The 22,238-nt window shown below is 52.7% G+C and overlaps 9 protein-coding genes across 9 annotated transcripts; 6 read left to right on the top strand and 3 right to left on the bottom strand.

Annotated features, from left to right (window-relative positions):
• Positions 1-172: 172 nt before the first annotated feature.
• On the bottom strand, positions 173-482 carry PV08_11133 (uncharacterized protein; the record flags this gene model as incomplete). The annotated part of the gene is made up of 2 exons (XM_016385444.1): positions 173-234; positions 308-482. 2 exons carry the CDS (start codon positions 480-482, stop codon positions 173-175), a joined length of 237 nt encoding a protein of 78 aa, XP_016230388.1.
• A 1,051-nt stretch (positions 483-1,533) lies between these two features.
• On the top strand, positions 1,534-3,571 carry PV08_11132 (uncharacterized protein; the record flags this gene model as incomplete). The annotated part of the gene is made up of 2 exons (XM_016385443.1): positions 1,534-3,424; positions 3,540-3,571. The coding sequence occupies 2 exons, from the start codon at positions 1,534-1,536 to the stop codon at positions 3,569-3,571; spliced, it is 1,923 nt and encodes a 640-aa protein (XP_016230387.1).
• Positions 3,572-4,693: 1,122 nt separating this feature from the next.
• Positions 4,694-5,260, top strand: PV08_11131 (uncharacterized protein; the record flags this gene model as incomplete). Its single annotated transcript, XM_016385442.1, has 1 exon — positions 4,694-5,260. One exon carries the CDS (start codon positions 4,694-4,696, stop codon positions 5,258-5,260), a length of 567 nt encoding a protein of 188 aa, XP_016230386.1.
• A 1,693-nt stretch (positions 5,261-6,953) lies between these two features.
• On the top strand, positions 6,954-8,740 carry PV08_11130 (uncharacterized protein; the record flags this gene model as incomplete). Its single annotated transcript, XM_016385441.1, has 5 exons — positions 6,954-7,096; positions 7,149-7,630; positions 7,676-7,906; positions 7,969-8,023; positions 8,077-8,740. 5 exons carry the CDS (start codon positions 6,954-6,956, stop codon positions 8,738-8,740), a joined length of 1,575 nt encoding a protein of 524 aa, XP_016230385.1.
• Positions 8,741-9,632: 892 nt separating this feature from the next.
• PV08_11129 (uncharacterized protein) lies at positions 9,633-11,423 on the bottom strand (the record flags this gene model as incomplete). Its single annotated transcript, XM_016385440.1, has 1 exon — positions 9,633-11,423. One exon carries the CDS (start codon positions 11,421-11,423, stop codon positions 9,633-9,635), a length of 1,791 nt encoding a protein of 596 aa, XP_016230384.1.
• Positions 11,424-13,259: 1,836 nt separating this feature from the next.
• Positions 13,260-15,126, top strand: PV08_11128 (uncharacterized protein; the record flags this gene model as incomplete). Its single annotated transcript, XM_016385439.1, has 5 exons — positions 13,260-13,356; positions 13,403-13,565; positions 13,613-14,015; positions 14,070-14,809; positions 14,862-15,126. 5 exons carry the CDS (start codon positions 13,260-13,262, stop codon positions 15,124-15,126), a joined length of 1,668 nt encoding a protein of 555 aa, XP_016230383.1.
• Positions 15,127-15,816: 690 nt separating this feature from the next.
• PV08_11127 (uncharacterized protein) lies at positions 15,817-17,235 on the top strand (the record flags this gene model as incomplete). Its single annotated transcript, XM_016385438.1, has 2 exons — positions 15,817-15,855; positions 16,021-17,235. The coding sequence occupies 2 exons, from the start codon at positions 15,817-15,819 to the stop codon at positions 17,233-17,235; spliced, it is 1,254 nt and encodes a 417-aa protein (XP_016230382.1).
• A 438-nt stretch (positions 17,236-17,673) lies between these two features.
• PV08_11126 (uncharacterized protein) lies at positions 17,674-18,636 on the bottom strand (the record flags this gene model as incomplete). Its single annotated transcript, XM_016385437.1, has 1 exon — positions 17,674-18,636. The coding sequence occupies one exon, from the start codon at positions 18,634-18,636 to the stop codon at positions 17,674-17,676; it is 963 nt and encodes a 320-aa protein (XP_016230381.1).
• Positions 18,637-19,321: 685 nt separating this feature from the next.
• On the top strand, positions 19,322-21,634 carry PV08_11125 (uncharacterized protein; the record flags this gene model as incomplete). Its single annotated transcript, XM_016385436.1, has 8 exons — positions 19,322-19,904; positions 19,999-20,114; positions 20,169-20,222; positions 20,282-20,301; positions 20,358-20,431; positions 20,484-20,686; positions 21,225-21,365; positions 21,494-21,634. 8 exons carry the CDS (start codon positions 19,322-19,324, stop codon positions 21,632-21,634), a joined length of 1,332 nt encoding a protein of 443 aa, XP_016230380.1.
• Positions 21,635-22,238: the final 604 nt, after the last annotated feature.

The raw sequence follows: 22,238 nt of genomic DNA, 5'->3' as shown, positions 1-22,238 counted from the left end.
GACAGGTGTTTTGAGAGCCCAGGATGATTTCCTACCCCTTGGACCTTGGTATGATTTTTTTTGTCACCTGTTCTTATGGGCCATGATGCAGCCCAGGTGAGCCGTTCTTTCTGCCTGTTCTGATATCCATGCTATTGTACGGCTGATGGGTCCACATCACCCAAAAGATCGACTATTTGTTCATCTCGGCTGCCTTTGCCTTCAACTCGTCTTTCGATTTCGCTTCTGGCAGGTCTGTAATGGCATGTCAGTCAGCATGGGGCTTTCTGGTGTAAATGAAAGTTGTGCTTCGGAGGGAGGGGCATACTGTCGGAAAGTTGAGGACCGTGACCCTTGTGGTCTTGAGCAGAAGCGGCCTGCTTGACGGGCTTCTCGTTCTCCTTGTGCAAGGGGGCATCGGAGGCGGTCGAGTCGGAAGATTCTTTGGCCACCTTGTCGAAGATATTGGAGGGAGCATTCTCTTCTGCTGGGTGTTGAGGCATGTTTGGGTGGAGTCGATTGAGAACCTTGAGTTACCTATTGAGAAGGGATGTTGGAAGGGGAACTGAGGTTGTCCGAGAAGAGGCGTGAGGCGTTTCGAAAATACCAGAGTGAGTGCCAGGTAGGGTATCTGTGTGAGGTGAGGAATGTCTCAGGCTGTGAAGTACGAAGACGAGTCCGCATAATATACGAGTACTCGCCCGTCTGGTGATGATGATGTAGTTGGCCCAGGCTTAGCATCGGTACCTTGTATGTCCTCGTATCACATCAACGCTTGGGCATGCGCATTGTGTCACTCTTTGCTATGACGTTTGTTATACGGACTGCTGCAAGTCTCGATCCCAGTGCGGGGGAGCGCAGCGGCAATGACGACAAAGTTGGAGATTGCGAGAAGGTGATTTTAACTAAAGGGTGACTTAGGGCGGTTGGACGTTACGGGGCGTGATTGGGGGCAGCCTAGGGAACGTTTAGGGCATCAGGTACCTAGGCAGGTATGGGTAGGTCCCTAAAGTGCCTAACTAGGGTACCTAAGTATTACCTAAGGTGCATGTACTCGGGTAGGAAACAATGCCTACCTAGAGATAGGCATGCCTGAACATTAAGACTCGTACAGCAGAGATTGCCAGACACGAGAGTGTTGCAAAGCAAGGGATCGAGTAATGTCACACACAAAAAGCATCATACAATACCTCTCTAGTTGACGCCTATTGCTTACGAGAGGTACAGTAGTTAGGTGGCGTAGGGGATGAAGTGCCTACTGTAACTCGTGAGCCTGGTCAGCCACGCGGCAAGTGGACAATTTTACAGTTTAAGCACCGCTAAAGCCGCCGATAAGTGGCTGAGCCTTTTTAATCTCTGGGCAAATCACCGCCGGAAGTGCCTAGTGAGTTAGTGAGGCCCTTAGTCCGGACATCGTAGTGACACTGTCCGTCCGTCCCTTGTCCCTTGGTGAGCGCTGGGCTTCAATGCAGTTTCAACACCTTGTCTTGTATCACCAGCCCTACCCATACCACTATCCTTCCTCTCGCATTCCCGATACCTCTTCCCAGCAGGATGCCATCGATCCTCTCCGAGGCTGACAAAGAGACCGTCAAGCGTACCGTCCCCAAGGCTGCCAACAAGATCCAGGCTGTTGCAGTCGCTCGACTCTATGTCGCTTATCCGAATCAAAAAAGATGGACCTACACCGGACTACAAGGCGCTGCCGTCCTCTCCAATGATCTTGTCGGCAATACCTTTTGGATTAAACTCGTCGATATCTCTCCTGCGAACCGAGGCGTGATTTGGGATCAAGAGATCTACGATACGTTTCAGTACAACCAAGATCGAACCTTTTTCCATTCCTTTGAACTGGAACAATGTATGGCTGGGCTGTCGTTCGTCGACGAGAAGGAGGCGAGGACCTTCAAGAAGAAGATGGACGAGCGGGAGAAGAATGCTAGCAAGCAAACGAAAGCACAGCCTTTTGCCTCGAGCGCTGGAGGTGGCCAGGTCCACGTCGCCGGCTCGTCGCATAAACACCACAGTCGGGTCGGCAACTTCTTGCGCGGACACAGGCACAGTTCCAACCCTATACCGCAGTCACAGCCTCAATCTATCATTCCTCAACCCATGTATAGTCCCGCTTCCACGAGCCGCCCGCAGAGCAGCGCAGGAGGTATTGATTTGGCCGATCCCTCATGGCGGCCCATCCTAGACGAACTGCTCCAGATGGGCATCACAGAGGACCAGATTGCAGCCAATGCCGACTTTATCAAGAAATATGTGCAGCAGAAGCAAGCAGAGGAGATGGCCAACGGAATTGTCCAGGCTCTGCCGTCTGTCTCCGAGACAAGGTCGCGCGCACCGCCTCCGCCACCGCCGCCCTCGGCACCGCCAGCACGATTAAGCCCAGACGATACGGGCGCATCATCTTCCAGCAGACGCGGTCCCCCTCCAGCTCCGCCGCCGTCCAGAAGGCCAGTCGGCGGCAGAGCACCATCGCCTCCACGGTCACCGTCACCTCCCCCAAGAACGCCATCTCCGGTTGCGAGCCCCCAGCCGAGGTTCCGCGCTCCTCCGCCCATTGAAGATGCAGGCAAATATGCCGTCAAGGAAGGTCCAGCAGCGTACGCTCCAAGGCGAGCTCGAGCCTCTTCCGGCTCTCTCGCGAACCCAGGTCCTCCACCGCCTCCTCGTCCGCCCAAGACGCCAATTGATGAAGAGCCACAAGGGATGTTTAGAGTACCTCCCCCATTCATGGGCGATCGCAAATCTTCCGCTCCTCCTCCTCCACCGAGCCGTGGCCCAGTGCCTCCGCCTCCACCAAGTAGGGATACATCGACGCCGCAATCCATGCCACCTCCGCTGCCGCCTAAAGCTCCAGGACCTGCCCCGTCCCAAGCTTACATCCCGCCTCCACCGCCTCCTCCACCCCCGGCTCGTGGTGGTCCGCCGCCCCTTCCACCGCCGAATACGCGAGCTGTCCCTCCGCCGCCATCCTCGGCGGGTCCTCCTCCTCCACCGCCGCCACCTCCTCCAATGCCATCGTCCTCAGGTCCTCCGCCTCCGCCTCCCCCTCCGCCACCAATGCCTTCGTCGTCCGGACCACCTCCTCCACCGCCCATGCCTTCGTCTGGTGGTCCACCTCCGCCGCCTCCTATGCCCGGTGCAAGTTCAGGGCCGCCTCCTCCACCTCTTCCACCGGTGGGCGGTGGCGGCGACGGACGAGACTCACTCCTCGCAGCCATTCGAGGATCGGGCGGAGGCGGCGGTCTGCGGAAAGTCAAGGACAGCGAGAAACGAGATCGTTCGGCTGCCATGGTTCCAGGAACGGAATCGGCGGCTCCGCCCCCGCCTGGTGGCGCTCCAGGAAGTCCAGCCGGCGCGGGTGATGCTCAGGGTGGTCTTGCCGGCGCACTTGCGGCAGCTCTTAGTCAGAGGAAGAAGAAAGTCAGTGGCAGTGGTAAGTCAGCTATCAACAACCCTTTTTCTTGGTCATTTGTGCTGCTACTCTGTTTCGATATGCGCATTGATTTCTTGGGGGAACTCGGCTAACATTATTTCTTGCTTTTGTCTAGACGACGAAAAGGACGACGACGACGACTGGTGAGCAGGTCAGCAGCACTTGATTCGTTCGAGGGGAAAGACAAAAATGGAGCTTTGACGGTGTAGCACGGAGTACGGAGGAGTGTGATGATTGATGGGTGGTTGGGTCTGGGTGTCTGATTCGATGACCAGATCTAACAACTTGTTTGTGTGTGAGAGTGAGAGAGATAGAGAGGTGACTATGAATTGGGGAGACGTCGATAGCAAGCAAGATCTTTTTCCAACCAGCCTAGAACGTCTCACCTTGTGGTACTGAGTAAAAGATGTAATCCGAGACATGGTCGATGTGGACGATACGGCTTGGGCTCACGGGGGGACTTTAGGGCCTCAACCATGAGACTATACGAGAAAACTCGACGGAGAATCTTGACCGCTCTCCAGAAAGTCCAGTTCCGTTTCGAGACCCGGGCATCACCATATATATTCCTAGGGATACTCCGAATATTGTGCCAAGTACGGAGTACTGTGTCCCGGTACGCACCGTCGTCTATCGTTACATGGGTATGGTGCAATAAACTGGGAGTGCCACCTCTTCAGCTCGTCGCGGTGCAAAAATGGTAACTAGCTTGCTCAGACTTTGTAGTTAGTATGGATATTGGAAAGCTTCGCTCAACCACCTACTGTACCCGTGTGTCAGCGCTGGAGGGCCTCTGGGTCAGCAACAAATTACACTGAAATGACAGTGTTGGGGCTATGGTGGGTAAGGTACTGTAGTTAGTAGGTAACCTCCACTACCAAGTTAGGTACCTGTACCCTAGGCAGGTACTGTGTGAAGTGGTGGCTCCGGTGAGGAAGGTTCGCCAGGCAGTTTCGGGGAAATTGCCCCGCGGCTAACACCGTCACATCACATGCTCTGTGCTCCGACCGGATGGCAATACATATTACATACATACCTAGAGAATAGACGCTTCCGCCTAGCAAAGTCCTCACGAGCCTTCCTCGAGAATGTCAACTCGGTTTCGCCATGTTGGGTAGGCTTATTCTTATTTCAATCTTCCTAGTGCCTGTGTGAGTTGCCAACTTACAGTACCTTTCCAACTCTCGCATGGCCTGCTAATAGACGTAAAGAATGGGTATCTTCGACCTCGGATTTCTCCCTTGGTTGTTCCGTTCCCAAAAAGAAACCATGCTTCCCAACGACGAACGTGTCGACATACAAACCTCTTGCCCACCCCTAACTTACAACTACACGGAAAGGTACAACCCTCGCACCGGATCATTCGTGTTCGGGTACCCGTCCACCGGCGGTGTTCTGATCCGCGGACTTGGACCCGTCGAGCTGGTCCATCTCGGACTCGACCGGTTCAAGGACGCAACACGATCGCCGGACGCCGACGAGGAAGACGAGTTTTGCACGCGGCTTTGGCGACTTGGGGCTCAGTGGTGGGCATCCAGGGGTGAGATGGAGGAGGCATTGCTTAGGCAGGATAGTGGTGGTGCTCCCCAAAAGAAGTTGGCCTGGACAGTCGAAACGGGCTGGCCGAGCTCGGGACAGGGAGTTTGGGTTCTTGAGTACGACGTCGAGGATCGAGCTCATTACGAACTGAGGGTGGGAGCGTCACTGCTCAACAATTGCCTTGATATGGACGAGAGGTGTAAGGTCATTGAGAATCTCGGAGGAACTTTCTATTCTAACCCAGATGACTGTGAGGCTCTGCGCCCTCTCTCTCCGGAGGAGAGAACTTTGGGATAAGATGCTAGTCACGTTATTGAGCTTTTGGCCACTGGCACAGCCTAAGGTGTTTCACGCGGCTTTCGAAGGTCGTCAAGAATGCCAAGGGTATTCCTAATGTCGGGGTTTTACAGGTATAGCAAGGCCAGAGTCTGTTGTAGAACGGTCTTCCCGTATGCCTTCGCAAAACACACACGCACACACACTAAAGACCGGTCATTTGCAGTCATTTGCAGCCAACAAAGACGCACCCGAGACACGCAAATCGCGAGTAGGAATAGGCACCTGAGACATTAAGATCAGTTGCATAGTCAGATAGGGCCTACCGGGTCAACAGATAAGCTTGTCCTGAATGGGTAATGTTGGAAAAGTGTTGCCAGAATCCCGACGAGGCTTTGACAATGTGGCAACATCAACGGCGTCACGCAGGACGTAGTCGCCGCAGCATTCCTGGCCACAGGTGCCTAATATGAAACACCGGGATCTCCCACCAACCTGCAGCCAATATTGGCTAAATGAGCGTAGAGGTGTCAATCAGGAATAAGTGGCGCGGCAGAATAAATGGCGGTGCAACGAGATGTGCGCATATGTGCCTTTCATTGAGTCATTGCACTCAAGCCTAATGTTATACCTGACTCAGTCCTTCATACTAGAATTCCTAACTTAGTGCTTTTGATATCGCTCCGGTGGCTCCGTGACACCGTGATATACGAGAGGTTTTCCCGTCGCACCTCTCCATTGATACTTGCTTGTTCGCAACCAAATCCCTTTGAGGCCAATCTCGTGGCGCCAGTTTCATTTGTCGCCCGCGACGAGCGGACAGAGTGCCTGTCATTGGCCGTAACTCCTGCCGGCGTCTTGATTAGGCGCATTCGAACTTCAAGCACTTTTGCATAGCAAAACTAGTTATGGCCGTGGCCGCTGCCGCTGCCACCTTCTCCCAGCCGCTCGTCTGGAGGTGAAAATACTGCCCTTTCCAATTCTTTTTATAACCAGCCCAGACGTCTACAATCAAAGGGAGAGAGAGCGGTGAGTGATACAATATTACGGTTTGGACCATCGTGGTGGAGATAAGAGACTGCCGCTGTAACGGCAGAGAACTAACGACAGGATGATCTTCAATGTCACATACGAACTAATAAGCAGTAGGATCAAGCCACGGGTCCGAAGTGGACATTGTGCCGATGGGGAGTCAGATTAAGCGCGTCTCTTCGGCCTGGCCAGGGAATCGACCTACAGTAGCTGATAACACAATAGCCCTTTGCCGAACTCCTCGTTATATTCTACATTCACTCTATCATGGCCTATGTGAGACAACTCATTCCAAAATTAGGGCTAGGCAGAGGCCGGCGGCACTCCTACTTTGATTCTTACTTCGAAATCTTGGTATGTCTGAGGCATTCCGTCTGGCCATCTGTGATCTATATTAGGTCATACCTCGGAGAGCTTGGTTGTCCTAGACGGGCAAAATGGTCTATTTTGATCCTTTTGCGTTTCATGACACAGTTTTCTCAGACTTGTTCGTAATTTCCTCGCAAAGTCCCAAATGGGTGACCTACTGGCCATGCGGAATGCGACTCATACCACCGTGGGAAAGAGCAGTCCATCGGCGTTGTCAAAGCTCTATAAAGCAGTCAACACGCCTCTTTTCGAAGCCAGGAATTTCTAACTATACTTCTTAAGACTCTTCTTTCTCACTAACATTGTTTCCACCATGAATATACTCATCCAACTGCTTCTCGCTTTCGCTCTGAAAACATTGGCCCAGGACGACGACTTGCCACCAGAGCTCGTTGCCACCGCTTATCCAGACTTGAATGACACAAATCTTCGCGGTACATGGCTGTGGGGCTTCAAGTAAGAAAGTTCGATTCATGATTCCAGGACGATGGCTTACTATAACGAACAGTGGGTGCGACAACGTCCAGACAGCAAATATTAAGGAAGCATACAATGATTTCAAAACGCTTTCCAACACCGAAGGCGTTCTAAGCAACATCGATTGGAACAGTGCCGCTGCCTTGGAATACCTCGGTCCCCCAGGTTTCAACAAAAAGCAGCGGAAACAAATCCAGGCTGTTTTTGCAAATGCGGCAACTGTATACCCCGGCTCATTCGCCAATCCGTTCAGATTGTGGATTCGTGTACGGTGCGACGATCCTTTCAAGAAATGTACCGATGATTGCAATCCTCCGCAGGATCCGCCTCCCCAAGACCCGTTATCATCTCTCAATGCATATTCGAAGAATCAAGACCCGGATGACCCCGATTCGCCTATGGTTAATTTTTGCAACCCATTTTTTCAAAAGAGAAGTCTTACAAACGCGTACGCTTTTGGGAGCGCTCAAACTGGGGCTGCGAAATTCGACATTGACAACTATATTAATCGAGGTATGTCTCGAACATTGTTCCCGTGGCTTGCTGACCATCTTGTAGCCGAAACTATGTTTCATGAGCTTCTCCATATCGACAATGTCGCTGATTCTGTGGGAGGCGTCCCGAATCCGTCGGTTGACGATCTGACAATCACGTACACCTTTCGCAATCAAAATGGCAAACTCTTTACCTTCGATAGGACAGCATATGGTTCCGCCCGCTGCAAACTCCTTGCACGTTTCAAGCCAGGGGTTGGCGATTTCTCGACCGGCTATTATGTTCAGCGAAATGGTGGGTGTTGCATGCATGATGCTGTTACGCTCTTCATATATCCCAGACTAATTTTACTCTAGCTGAGAATCTTGTATACTACGCGTTAGCCAAATATGTCCAGAAGAAGCTTGGGGCGTAAGCAGGCGTCGAGTTCCTTACAGCAGTTGAACTTGCTGACCCTTGGGCAGATATCCTCATATCCCCGTCATCAGAGAGTATGCCATTACATTGCCGCCCTACAAGAAACCGAAGCCTGTCATTGAATACATATCGATAGACAACAAGACTGTGTTGCTGGATGAGCCAGATCTTGAACCTGTACCCGGATGCAGTGACCGTTTGGATGAAGACAGCCCCGACACTCTCACGCTGGGAACGCCATACGACGACAGCGAATACCCCTCAGACTATCGAATTCAGATGGCTCAATGGGTGGGCGCCTTGTCTGATACTCCAGCCCCAGGCGAACCATTCCCCCCCAGATGTCAGAGTGATGTCTTGACCGACGCTACTCACAGCACCAGTCTTGCCGAGGCTTCCGACAAAGTCCACCAATTTTGCAGCAACAAGGCCTGGTGGGGAGTGAATATCGTTCCAGCAGTTACCTTTGGTGATGGATCTGGCCACAAGGCGCTTGGTGTTAGCGACAACTTTACAGTCAACGGCTCGGCTGACAAGCTTTACCTCGACGTTTCTTGGAAGCCCGGATGTATGGGAAGTTCGCTATTCACCGTCGGAGCCACAGATAGCGACAAAGAGTCCCATTGCACTACGAGATTTCTGACAGTTTTGAATGGGGTGAGTCTGAAAACCCGAAAATCCTCACCACAAGAAGAAAGACCTCTGAGCTAAGAATGGAACACCTGTTGCAGTGTGATACGGCCTCTACTGATAAAAAATACGGCGGAGGTCTCGTCGACACCTGCCTCGTCTACAGAATTGGCGCCGTAGCAGCAAACGCCAACCCGCCATTCTCAGTCTTCACGGGCGGACCAGAATTTTCCTGTACTGATGCGTATGTTCCTAGAAGCGTTTCTATTCTACTCCATCTCTCTGCTCTCTGGAACTAACATGTTAACCACTCTTTCACGCAGGGACTCATCCTTTGACCCCAGCTTCTCAAACGCATGCAGCTGTTTTTACACCGGTGAGCCTGAGACCGCGGCCCTCTTTGACAAGCCTAAAGGAGGATGTCCGACTCTCACGAGACCTCCCACGACGACTTTCCAGGAGGTGCAAGGAGCTACCGCCACCAGTGCTGCGAAACGCGATGTCGTTGGTGGGTTCCTCAGGACTCATCCTAGAGAGGTGATCAGAAGGGTGTGAAGTAGTGTGTTCATGAGTTAGTCCGCCACCTCGAATTGTATGTATATAATCATGATATAATACCAGAATCAAGTCAAGGAGACCGTCTAGGGGAACACCTATAAAGGGTCACTTCTAGTGAAGGAGAATGTCTCGAGGAACACCTATAAAAGGTCACTTCTAGTGAAGGAGAACGCCTAGAGAAACGCCTTTATAAATGGTCACTTCTAGTCCCGGAGAACGCCTAGGGGAACACCTATAAAAGGTTACTACTAGTAAAGAGTACATAATGAGCTGAGGTTGAGTAATTTAGAGTAATCATTCGCCGTTCATGCAGACCATATGAGTATGTACTCGCGTCTGTCAGCTCGGTTCCTCACCAATAGAACAACACGCACGCTCAGGGTACGAGGTGGAAAAGAAAGAACAGCACTGAATTTCATTTCTTTCCGTGTGTGTGGTGAGTCGAGGCACGACGAAGGTGCGCTTGTTGCTCTTTGGTCATTAGACCTTTCTGCTTCTTCGAGTCTTCCCTCCATTTGGCCTCGACGTCTTCCACATCGTCTTGTATCGTCATCTGAGGCTGCTGAGCCATGCCGTTGGTGTCTGCAGTATCTCCAGGTCGGAAAGAATTCGTCGACGTGGCTTGTAGCCTGTGTGCGCCCAGGCCTTCCATGCCCGGCCAGTAGACGGGATCGGATTGTTTGACGCCCAGGTTGATGCCACCCCCTTTCGGTCTGATGGGTCGTTGGGCTTGCCTTTCAAACGCTTCGCTATGCCAATTGCCACGACCACCAATTCGTGCGCGGTGGCCCATGGTGTTAGGCAATCCTTCACCCCACATGCTCACTTTTTGCACCTTCCGGAGCTTGCGCATTCCATACACACTAATGACAGCGGACAAGGCAAAACATACGACACTGACCGCACCGAATCCCCAGTCGGTCTCCTCGATGAAGTTGTTCAGGTTCATTCCATAAAGTCCAGCGATTAGAGTGCCACCCGCCAGTCCCAGAGTCCCAACGCTGAACTTGATCTCCAGTAGCATGAGCTGGTTACGATTTGCGTCAAGGATCGCTTTGACAACCTCTTCCGTATTGCGAATGTTGTTGACCAAGTTACCCGAGATCTCTACGATTTCATCGCAGATTTTATGGTAAGATTCTAGTAACATTTCCACCTCTTGATGGTCATGCTCCGGCCGAGGCGTGTTTGAGACTTTCCGCTCGGTCAAGTACATCGCCGAGAGATCGTCATCTGCTTCCAAAAGATCATCGATTGCATCCCGGACCAGTCGGGCCTTTTGCTCAAAGGTACCCAGCTTTTTGGAGTGAATGAGCAGGTGTCTTAATTTGTCTCGATCGATATCTTCCTCGAGCTCTCGTAGAATATGCACCACGGGATCGCGAACCAAAGCGAACTCCGCTTCGAGACCTGAGGTGACGGATATCAACACGGCTTCTAGGGCTCTGAACTCGTAAGGGAGGTACGTAGATTTATTCCTCGGGTCTGGCTTCTGTCTCAGCTTGCCTTCCAGATCATACATGAACAAGGATTGAGTATATGAGTCAGTGCTGCCGTATGCGTCGAAGACCAGAACCCGATCGGACTGTATCAGGACTCTAAGATGGAGGAGGTTTATGAGTATTGCCGTAGGTCGAATGAGGATGTGCGGAAGGACGGACGAGTCCAGCTTGCGCAGGTCGCGAGGCAAGAGACCGTATTTCGCGATGAGCTCCGACTTTTTGAATTCTCCTGCGACCATGGTAACAGAACCATTGGCATCGAATTCGGTGCACCGTAATTTCAGATCTGCTCCAGTCTGATTTCTGGACAAGGAACGAGAAAGATTGAAAAGTTGAGCCGACGTCTCGTCATAATTTGAACTATTCCCTGGAGGATCCGGTGGCAGTTTAGATCTTGCAGCTGCTTGTTTCCGACGAAACCAGCGTAGCCAGAACCCTGGGCTGTGACTGCCAGAACTGGCGTTTCGAGCCTGGAGAGGACCCGGAGGCGCGCATCTTGGTGCAGGGAGAGCCTTGCAGGAATCTCGATGGCGCTGCCATATATCGTCATGGGAAGACGTCTGCAAGCGAGAGCATCGCGAGGAGGTAGATAAGGACCGGCAATGGGGAGGTCGTGTTGGCGCGATGGGCGTGATGAAGACTGAATTTGCCTGCGTACGCAGGAAGCGGAGAAGATCTCGGGACGGTGCGCAGGGCGTCTTCATTGCCTGCTGCAGGCCTGAAGTCTCCCACTGTACCGCGAGTCAAAAGTAGTACAGCAGAGAGAGTGGTGGTCAGGGAGATTGGGAAATTTGCCTGCTGTTCGCAACTTGTAACTGATGCGGAATGGAAAAAGTCGCTGTCCGGCTGAAGGGCCGCGCACGTGATCTGGCTTATCGTTATCAGAGCGTGTGACGATGACTCTCGTACTGCGTCGACTCCAGACATGCCTTGCTTCGATCAACCACCACGTTTGTCCAACGTCTCTCATGCCTACGCATTTGAACATCGCATTTACGTTTTGCTCTCTAGATGTTCATCGCATCGCATCACAGTCTAATATGCATAGCATCCAAGCCCGTTGTTTGTTCGTACGTTGTAATTGTTTGGTATGCCTCGAAGATATGCCAACCTTTCACTATTGACCTGCAAAATCCATTGTTGTTTCCAGCCAGTTGGTGAGCTGAGAAAGGTACGATCGATTTGAAGAAAGAACGGCCACCTCATTGATGGCGGAGCCTTGGGTGTCGCCGAGCAGCTGCATGGACCATCGATTGACGCGGATCCGGCCACTCAACTGCATGCCACCACAAAAATCCATGGATTTCGCAAACAAGAGGCATGGCATGTGGTATTGGAAGCGGTCAAGCATACGGTGCATCGCAGATACAAGCAAAGCAGCAGAGTGCAGTCAGTTTCGTTTCAGTGGGCACGTTCTAGCTCCCTCACTTGTATCGGGCAACGAGACAGAGTGGTTATGCTGATCGTATGTGTCAGAAGTGGCCAGCAAAAGCAGTTCTTCCGCATCCATCATTCCTTCAACAAGCTTGGTCCAGACCAAGTGTCGCAACGAACCTCGCGTGGGCTAGAACAATGCAGATGCGGCTCGCTTCAGTGCTTTTCGACCCAGGTACGGTTCTCTCGGGATGCCACGAGCTTTGAACAAAAAGCGAAACCATGAACTGCTGGTGACTAACCACGAAGCTTGTCAATACTTCGTCTCTCCCCTTCCTCGGTCTCCGCTTCCCCAGTTATGTCCTCGAATTGCAGATGCAGTTGAAGACCTCGGCTCTTCAAGGGCGCAAAGGACGCATCTCTTACGGAGTCCACATGCAAAAGATCGTGTATCGAAGCTTGGGAAACTCCCACCTTTCCTTCCGGTAGTTACTCTGCCACTGCATTGCCAGACTATAACGTGGCATTTGTGGAGCTGAAGTGATTTGCACACGCTGATACGCCCATATCCATTGTCTCGAAACGGTTTAGCCGCCTTGTCTCCACGCTCAAGGGGACTTCTGCCACGCATTTCCCAATATCAGGTTAGTTTCTGCCCAATCATAGACCATAGTATTCCTCTATCTTGACCAGACTCGCAGGTCCCTCCGAACATGGAATCCGTTAAGAAGGATCCATATGCAATCACAACTAGTCTGTGGTTGGCCGAGCTCGAATACCCGGCTTTTGCATGGTCACCCAGCCACCGATCACAGTTTGCCCGGGACATATTATTGCCCACGTCCTGGACTCCTCATCTACCATCTATGGTTACGATCCACCTTCCCCTCAAGTACGCCTGGGGAAAGCATCTGGGGATACGGAATTGTCCCAGTCAGGCTGTACCGGCAGATATCTATTCATCACGTCTTCCCTCCCTGGTTGGGGTTTTGTTAGCGGCAATTCGTGCCCTAGTGCATTGCCGGCCTCCCCCCAACAATCGCTTGTAGGTCTTATAAAGACCTTAGATCTATCTTCCCGGGACCATGTGGTTTTCAAGACAATCGATCTCGACTAGTTACTCTTCTTTGGGTGCCGATCAGAACGAACAACCCTAATCAGGCATCATGGGTCTTGGTATCTTAGACGACAACAAGCTCGAGCATGTCCCGGGCACAGCCTTGCTGGCTGACATGCTGGATGCCCAGCATCATCAGTACCATGGTGAGAACTTTGAGGTCTATGATGCAACGGTCGCTGATTGTCCAAGGTCGTGACACCAGTAACCTGAAACATGGCACTGGTCGTAACGCGGATATTGTTCTCGTCCCCCAGCCAAGTGATTCACCGAGGGATCCTCTCAACTGGCCAACCTGGAAGAAGGATCTTGCGTTGCTGATCATCTCTGTCGACACAGCTGTCGTCGGTGCTTGGTATGGTACGGCTGAGTTCACAGACACGTTTACTAACAATACTCGAGGGGACCGATGATCTCGCCCGGATTTGCTGAAATGGCCGAGGAATGGCACATGTCCTACAACGCCCTCAACGGAGGCCTCGGCTGGGCCATTTTTGCCATTGGCATCAGTTGTTTTGTGACCAATGCACTCTCTGTCAAATTCGGCCGTCGTCCTGTCATGATCCTGGGGAACTTGTTGCTCTTCATCTCCTCGGTTTGGGGTTACTTCGCACACAGCTATCATTCTCTTCTGGCCAGCCGTATCTTTGGCGCCATTGGAATGAGTCCTTTTGAAGTCCTCACGACGGCAATCATTGGAGACATGTACTTTGTTCACGAACGTGGTCTGCGGCTCGCTTTCTGGGGTCTCTGTCTCAGCATTGGTGTAGGTGGTGCTAGTGTCATATCTGGCTACATCATTCAGGTGAGAATTCCTCGTCCGTCCCACACCCCATGCTCACAGGCTGACATCGTACAGGACATTGGCTGGAACTGGACGTACGGTATTTGCGCGTGTTTCTATGGCGCATTCATCATCTTGATTTTCTTTTTCGTTCCGGAGACCGTCTACCAGCGTGACCCGGCTTACAACTTGGACTTGGGCACGCACGACCACACTTTTGAGACCTTGGACGCTCAGGTCATCAAGGGCGGACATCCGGAGCACCTGGAAAAGACCAAGACTGGTAGCAAAGTTCATACCGAAGTCATCTATACCGGTGCCGACGAGAAGCCTTACACATTCTGGGAAGAGCTGAAACCTGTGCGAGGGATCGAGTCAGACGAGAATTTGCTTTACATCATCTTCCGTCCGTTCGGCATGCTTCTCTTCCCTCAAGTGCTCTACGGCTTCATCACTTACGGTCTATCAACCTCCTGGCTCGTCGTCATGATCAGTGTGTTGGCACAACTTTTCACTGGGCCCCCCTACAACTTTTCGGTCTCGGACGTTGGACTGATCAGCATTGCCGCGCTGGTCGCTTCTCTCCTCGGATTTGTCGCGGGTCCTCTGAACGACTGGACTGTCAAGAAGCTTGCCAGAATGAACAACGGCATCTACGAACCTGAATTCCGCCTTGCGCTAAATGTCCTCACGCTCGTCTTGGGCGTGGTGGGATTCTTTGGATTTGGTGCCACCTTGCAGAATGAAGCCCCATGGGCAGGTCCGGTCGTTCTTTACGGCATCATCTATTTCTCCATGTCCTTCTTGAACATTGGGTATGTCTGACCATTGACTATGTGACTCGATCTCTGCTAACGTGTGGTCCAGTGTCTATGGCTACATCACCGAGTGCCACCGAAACAAAGCTCCAGAAGCATTTGCCTCGATCAATCTGCGAAACATCTATTCGTTTGGAATGAACTATTTCATCTCCAGTTGGATTTCGAACCAGGGGCCTTTGGAAGTCTTCTCAATTATTGGCGGCGTCCACATCTTCATCCTCCTTCTCACGATTCCCATGTGGATCTTTGGAAAACGCTGTCGGAGTTTCACTGCGCGCAATCCATTCTTCCGCAAGATCCAAGAGTCATGAGAACACCAGTCACTCACAATTGGCACCTGCTGGGCGATGCCATGAGAGGAATGGAGGATCACGCAGAAGTAGCCTCCGAGAACTCCTGGTTGAGAATACTTTTTGACCTATCCAGCGACGAGACTGGAAGTCCACATAGTATGCTTGTAGTTTGAGTACAACACAGGCCTCAACCAAAGTAGCAGCGTTCATGGTGTTTATCATTTAGTGTTATCCCTCCGACCCAACCTGAGACTCGCACTCCCGGTATCTGTACCGGTCGATGTCCCTCGGGCTAGTGACGAGGCTGTGCGGGGTCCCCATCAAGTAGTCGTACTATCTGCATTTCGACAGCCAGGGGCCCTCCACCTCAGGTACCTGAACGACGAGTCTCTCTTCTATTCGCGAGAATGCCATCGGCACCTCACATCCCTTGTCGCCTACTGCTCCTGTAGAAACACTCGTACTGAGCATCAGAATTTCTGCCTCTCCGCCGTTCACCCGGCCGCAAGGTACTCGCGACCGGTCCAGCCAATTTCCCCCTCTCCGAGCCTCGCACATCTCCGCAGAGACAGTTCTGAAGAACTAGATTCAACGTAGAAGAAAAAGACGTCCCTCTTCGACCCCAAGTCGAGGCCTTTTTATCCACCCTCGAACACCTAGATTGAGACAAACCGACCATATCTGATCTCAAGAACAACGGCGCCCATCATGACAGACACAACAACGACCAAGATGCATGTTAAGCAGGTATGAAGCGACACCTCTCGGCCACGTTGACATCCATGCCACACCCCATGACAGACCCGCATCCCATCCGATCCCATGTTGATCTGTATCTTGAGATGCCATCGATTCACGCAGGACCCAACTGGGTTTGTTGAACCTACTCACTGACCATGGTACGCGCCACAGTTGTACACGTATCCCATAAAGTCGCTGCGAGGGATATCTCTGCCGTCCTTCTCAGCCATGTACACTGGATTCCCGCACGACCGGCGCTTCATGCTGTACAAGGTCGACGGAGGCGAAAACATGCACGTCTCGAAGCAGACGGAGATGTGCCTGTTCACCACGGCGTTCGACGACCCTGAGAACCCGACCAAGGTGGTCGTCAAGTACTCTCTGGACCACACGTTCGACAGGCCCGAGCAGAAGGTCAGCGCCGACGACCTCAGCGTGTCCCTGACGCCGGACACGGCAGATCTAGACACGGTCGAGATCACCATGCACTCGTCCCCGTGCGTCGGCTTCGACGTGGGAAGCAGCCACAACAAATGGTTCAGCGACCGCTTCGGATACGAGGTGAAACTGCTGTACATCGGCTCGAACCGGCGGAAAGTGCTCGGGAACATGCCGCCTGGCGTCGCGGGACCACAGCAAGACACTTCGTCCTCGACCCCGGCCTCTGCCTCCGCCGGCAACGGCAACGGCGGCAACGGGTGGCTGGGGAGCCTGCGGACGGCGACGGCGACGGCGTCTTCGCTGGTCACGTCGCTCACCGGCTCCGGCTCGTCCACCAAGACGTCCTCCTGGACGTACGACGGCGTCGACGAAGGCATCTCGTTCGCCGACGTCGCCCCGTACCTGGTCGTCAGCGAGACGAGCTGGCGGGACGCGCAGCGCCGCCTCCCCGACGGTGAGGTCATGGACATATCCAAGTTCCGGCCCAACATCATCGTCGAGGGCGCCGAGAGCGAGTGGGACGAGGACTTTTGGGCCGAGCTGCGGGTCGGGTCGGACGCGAAGCTCGTCCTCACCCAGAACTGCGCCAGGTGCAACAGCCTCAACGTCGACTACGCGACCGGCAAGGTCGGCGCCGGCGAGGCCGGCAAGATCCTCAAGAAGCTGCAGAAGGACCGGCGCGTCGACCCCGGCGCGAAGTGGTCTCCCGTCTTTGGACGCTACGGCTTCCTCGCAAAGGTGCCCGAGGGTAAGAGTGCCGCTGAAATCAAGGTTGGCGACCAGGTCACACTTCTGAAGCGGAACAGCGAACGTACGAGGTTTGGTAAGTCTCTCTCTATCCCCCTCTCTCTTTCTCTCTTCCTCTCTCGATCGAGATTCAAACTCCACAATGGTCCTTTCGCTGACCGTTGGAATCCTCAAATCCCACAGAATGGCCAAATTTGAGCACGAATTGATTCGACGATACTACGGCACAATGTGGTTTTTTTGCCCCTCTCCTGTTCTCATAACCGGTATCATTGATTACCTGATGTCGGGGGGGGGAGGGGGGGTGGGGGGAGTGACCTACAAATTAGATCCGTATGTGTACGGAGTACTTTTGGGATTGTATTGAGTGGGATGCAGTCTGGTGGTTTGCGGATTTTCTTTCGTCTTGCGTTCTGTGGAACTTCGTGAAACTTCATCTTGGTCTATGTATCGTAATCAATGTATCATGACGTTAAGAGTCCTGTTGTACCTCATTCTTTTCGTTTCGTCAAGCCGTAAACTATGCCAACTGTATCCTGCCTGCATGGACCGACATAATAAAGCCATACGGAGAAGCGTCTCCGTTGACTTCTACAACCGTGAATTTGGGTTGCCAGGCCACAGCCACGGTAAACCTCACTTCGCCCCTCTCTTGAGAAACATGTTCCTGACGCTGCCTTGCCCGCTACCCCCTATCTTTCCCTCAAGGTTCTTCGGTGCATACCTCGCCTCAGGCTGTCTTATACCTTTCTCGACGCTGTCAAGCACCCACTGCGCCGTGACGTATTTGATGCCCTTGCCCCCGACGAGCGTCGCCTCCTTTTGTATCTTGCCCGCAGCCAGTCCACCTCCACAGTCGGCGCCAATAATGACATGTGTGACCGTCCTGCGCCCAAGCGCTATCGACGTGTTCCCTCCGTGCCGCGAGAAGATTTGCTTGAGTTTGTGATCCGAGACCAACGGCGCCGTCGAGCCGTTCAGGTACATGTTGAGGTTGCGGAAGATCTGCGGTGTCTGTACGAGAGACGATTCTTCGCTCTTTCCACGGCTTATCCGCTTCGCGGCTGTAGGGCGTGGCGCGTCGTTCCGGACGCCATCATCATCATCGTCATCCGCATGATGATGGTCATCTATTGTTGAGTCCTCCAGGTTTCGACATGGCTTCTCGCAGTTTCCGTGAGGCTTTGGCGTCCGGGGCCTCTTTGGCTGTGGCACAGGACCGTCTTCCTGTCCTATGTCGTCTTCTATGCTCTTGTTGCGTCGTTTCCGACTGTCTCCCAGAAGCCCGCGGATGTCTTGCCATCCTCGTTCCCGGAGTCCAGGAGCACCGGGTTCCCAGTCCCCGTTCTCTTTTCTCCCGTCTTTGCCAAAGTTTTCGCTCCCTGCACCGACGAGGTCAGAGAGGTGCTGTTCGCCACCTCGTCCACTCGAGTCCCGAAACTGGTGGCCGAGCTTGTACGACCGCGAGTCGCGCCACGACGTGCTCCCCGAAAGTCGATTTTCGGCTCGTTGGTGTCCCGTGGAAGAGGAGTTGAAAGGGTCGAAATACACTCGGGTTGGTTGAGGTGCAGAGGGCAGGTTGGGGCGTGAACCCCCCATGTCGTTCAATGTTTTAAGCGTCTCCTCCTTCTCGCCGCCATGTGAAGGGACATTGAGAACGTGCGAAGGGATGCCACCAATGTGGTGCTATCGAGGAAGAATTATACTTCGACTCGGGACATGCCAGGACGACTGCAGTACGAGAAGGGTCCGTAAGAGAAGATGGAGACTTTGCGGCACCAAGTCCGACAAGAAAGGGCTCTGGAAGAGAAGAATAATCATAATCACTTGCATCGGATATGTCACCACTCTAACGCGTGGTCACGTGACACCCGCTATCCGGCCGTCGAGCTCTCTTCCTTCGACAGGGAAACAGGACGCTCTCAGAGGACGAACGGTGGATCGACGACAAAATTGATTGCGAAGCACTTGGTCCAACAAGACATTTCAGTAGCAGAAAGATTGACTGGCTTGCACATTTGCTCCGTGTAGATGCTAGGAATGGAATGATCCACTCAGATTCGTTGATGTCACCAAGACACGTCGCCCACTAAGACGCGTTCTTTGTCAATTTGCGTCGCCGTTGTGGCCTGGAGCCATCAGCGCCACCACCGCCGTCGTTTATCAATCACCGTCTTACGTGGTCGCGACGCTTCAGATGTTGGATATCGACACTGGTGCCGCACCTCTGGAATAGCTTGGCACAGGTTTTGATATACCTTCAAAGCCCTGCAGCAACTTGAACATGCCCCCTCGGAGATCCAGGGCCTCTGGGGCCACCCCAAGCTCCAGAACTGCGCATAAACGACAGTTGTCAGAGACTCCTGTTTCCGCAACGCCTGTCAGCAGAACGTCCAAGAGGCTCAAGGAGTCGGCATCCAAGATAAAGTCAACGCCGACGAAAAGCAAATATTTCGAGACCGCTGATAGTGATTCTGACGATACTGCAGAGTCGCCTGATGAAGCTGAAGACTCTGGGTACGAGGACCAAAACACATCAGCAGCAGAGGACATCACCGAGAGCGAACCTGAATCGCGAGATGATTCAGATTCTGAGGAGGATGAAAAAAAGCAACGGTCCAAGCGGAAGACCGACCGTAAATCTCACACTGGTGTTGGGACGCCAGGTCCTGTGGTGCTCGAAAAGGGGACCGAGCTCTGGAGGCCCGGGGTGTCGACTGGCCTCGGACCAGGGAAACAGGTGTTTATCGAGAAGCCGAAGCCCAGAGGAGACGGGGGCATCAAATACATGCCTGGACGAATTCACCCCAACACGATGGCATTTTTGAAAGATCTCAAGAACAACAATGACCGGGAATGGCTCAAAAGTAAGCATGCCCTCTTCTCTTCAAAGAGTATTACCATCGCGAAACCCGTCGCCAAACCCATCGCTTCTCACTTTAGCTGACGAGGACGGTGCAGTGCATGACCCTGATTATCGGCAATCGTGGAAAGATTGGGAAAGCTTCGTAGAGACTTTGACAGAAAGGATTTCGGAAATTGACGAGACAATTCCTGAACTTCCCCCTAAGGACCTTGTGAGGCCGATTACGAAGTCGCCTGCGTCAATCCTACTGACATGACTGGGCCAGGTCTTCCGAATATATCGAGATATTAGATTCTCATCCGATCCCACTCCCTACAAGGTACGCTCCATCGCGAAGTGTTTGTTGGTTGTGCCTTGTGTGATTGACATTGCTTCTAGCCACACTTTTCGGCCGCATGGTAATCTGAAACGGATCCGCGAACAGAGGACGAGCGAATGCTAACAGCTTCAACAGGTCTCGGACAGGACGAAAGGGCCCGTATGCATGCTACTATGTACAAATCCAGCCTGGAGGAAAAAGCATCGTCGGTATGGCAACTGATGATGATCTCAAACTCGTGCTTACAGGCTGTCTTTACAGGGTCCGGGCTCTGGCATCCAGAGGCACAGCCTTTGGCTCTTCTGAGGGCTGATATAAACGGAAAACCTCATAGACTGAAGCGGATTCTGATGGACCCTCAAATGCGAAAGCAGATATTGGCGGGGGCACCAAATGACGAGAAGAAAGTTCTCAAAGCTTTCGCTTCTCAAAATTCCGAAAATGCTTTGAAAACGAAGCCAAAGGTACGTTCACGATCGGCCTAAAACACCACAACTCGTTAGCAAGGAGTCGTCGCACGGCTCCACGAGGTCTGTGCTTGCTTTATGCCTCCCTTTGACTACACGGCTTCTCCGGAAGCAGAGCCCGTCACCTACGGAGCCAGCCCTGGGCCCAGTGGAAAGAGACCCAGGGAGAAGAGAAGAGCCACATGACTATCCGAGAAGTTTTTCGAGTCACTTCGCCCCTGGTCAACTCGGAGCCAAGTCTCCCCGTCCGGAGGCAGTGGCGTCAGGGTTTTAGGGCAGAGGTGGCATTTCACACGTGGAAGCACAGTCACCAAGCTTACCGATAGACCATCAAATGGGAAGGTTTCAAGAGGCGGGCAGGTCTGGATACTGCCCCTCCCGCCGTAATTCGGGCGGCTGATGGCTTTGCCCTCACAGCTAACTTGTGTAGCTCTCGGTACCGAATTCGTGGAAAAGGGTGCTCTTGGTCGAGCTCCTGTGGTCTTATTGAAAAGTGCTGGAAGTCTTGAGCTGCGCTGACCTTTGCTTGGAGCAGGGATACGAAGCCGACCATCCAAATATCGAATTGCTTCGCTTGCGTAATTTTACTCTCGGCAAATCGATTCCAGACGAAAAGGTCACTGGAGAACACGGATTGCAAACAATCCTCGATTTGATTGGAGTGCTGCAGCCATTTGTAAGTCCACCCTCGATTGTTACTTGCCTCCGAGCAGAAATTTCCACAGGTCACCAGGTGAGTGGAGGGTGACTTCTGGCTTCGTCTACAATCGAAGGACCTGGAGCACGGTTCCCTCTTCTGTCTAGAAGCGCCCCATCCGTGAACCGAGCCAGCTGAACCAGTGGTTCGACTCTGCCGATAAAAGCGGCCCCGGAGGGTTACCGATGGCCTTTTCGGATGTGCAGATTGTCCCGCCCTTGCCATCACATCTTCAAGACCTATTTTGAGACACCTCCATTATAACCGCTGATGGCGCTTTGACTTATATTGTGTCGATAGGTCACATATCTCAATAGTGTTGTCATGCCCGATGGCGAAGACACAGGCAGCGATGGAACGGATGAGTGAAAGGGTGACAGATCGACCCAACAGTGTAGCATTATTGCGAATTTGGTCTTTTAGAGAGAGAGGATGCTCCGCATGAGGAACAGATGCCAAGATCGGTAAGGGAAATGTGCATCGCTGAGCACCGGCAGGCTCGTGCTGAAGAAATATATATTGGGAGTCCTCCGGAGCAGGGCACACTCCCAAGCTCCACACCTTCTTGCGAGTGGCCAGCTGTCATAATACGGAGTACGTAATGGGGCATCAGAAAGATGGTGTGGTGCGTGCTCAAGGTGCTTGGATCAAGGAGCTGCTCCGGGGCTCGTTGGTGGTACATTCTCTGCTGTAGTTTGATGATGTCAATTGTTGGACGGCTCTGTGCTCGAGGACGACATTTTATTGTAAGGCTCAAGCACCTTTCGCACTGCACAAATGGTAGAGACTCGAGAAAATTCTCCGATATGAGATTTGAAAGTGTGACAGTAGATGTTGTCTATTGCACGCACG

This window comes from Exophiala spinifera, assembly GCF_000836115.1.
Source record: "Exophiala spinifera strain CBS 89968 unplaced genomic scaffold supercont1.9, whole genome shotgun sequence".
NCBI lineage: Eukaryota > Fungi > Ascomycota > Eurotiomycetes > Chaetothyriales > Herpotrichiellaceae > Exophiala > Exophiala spinifera.
This window is presented reverse-complemented; position numbering and strand designations above follow the sequence as displayed.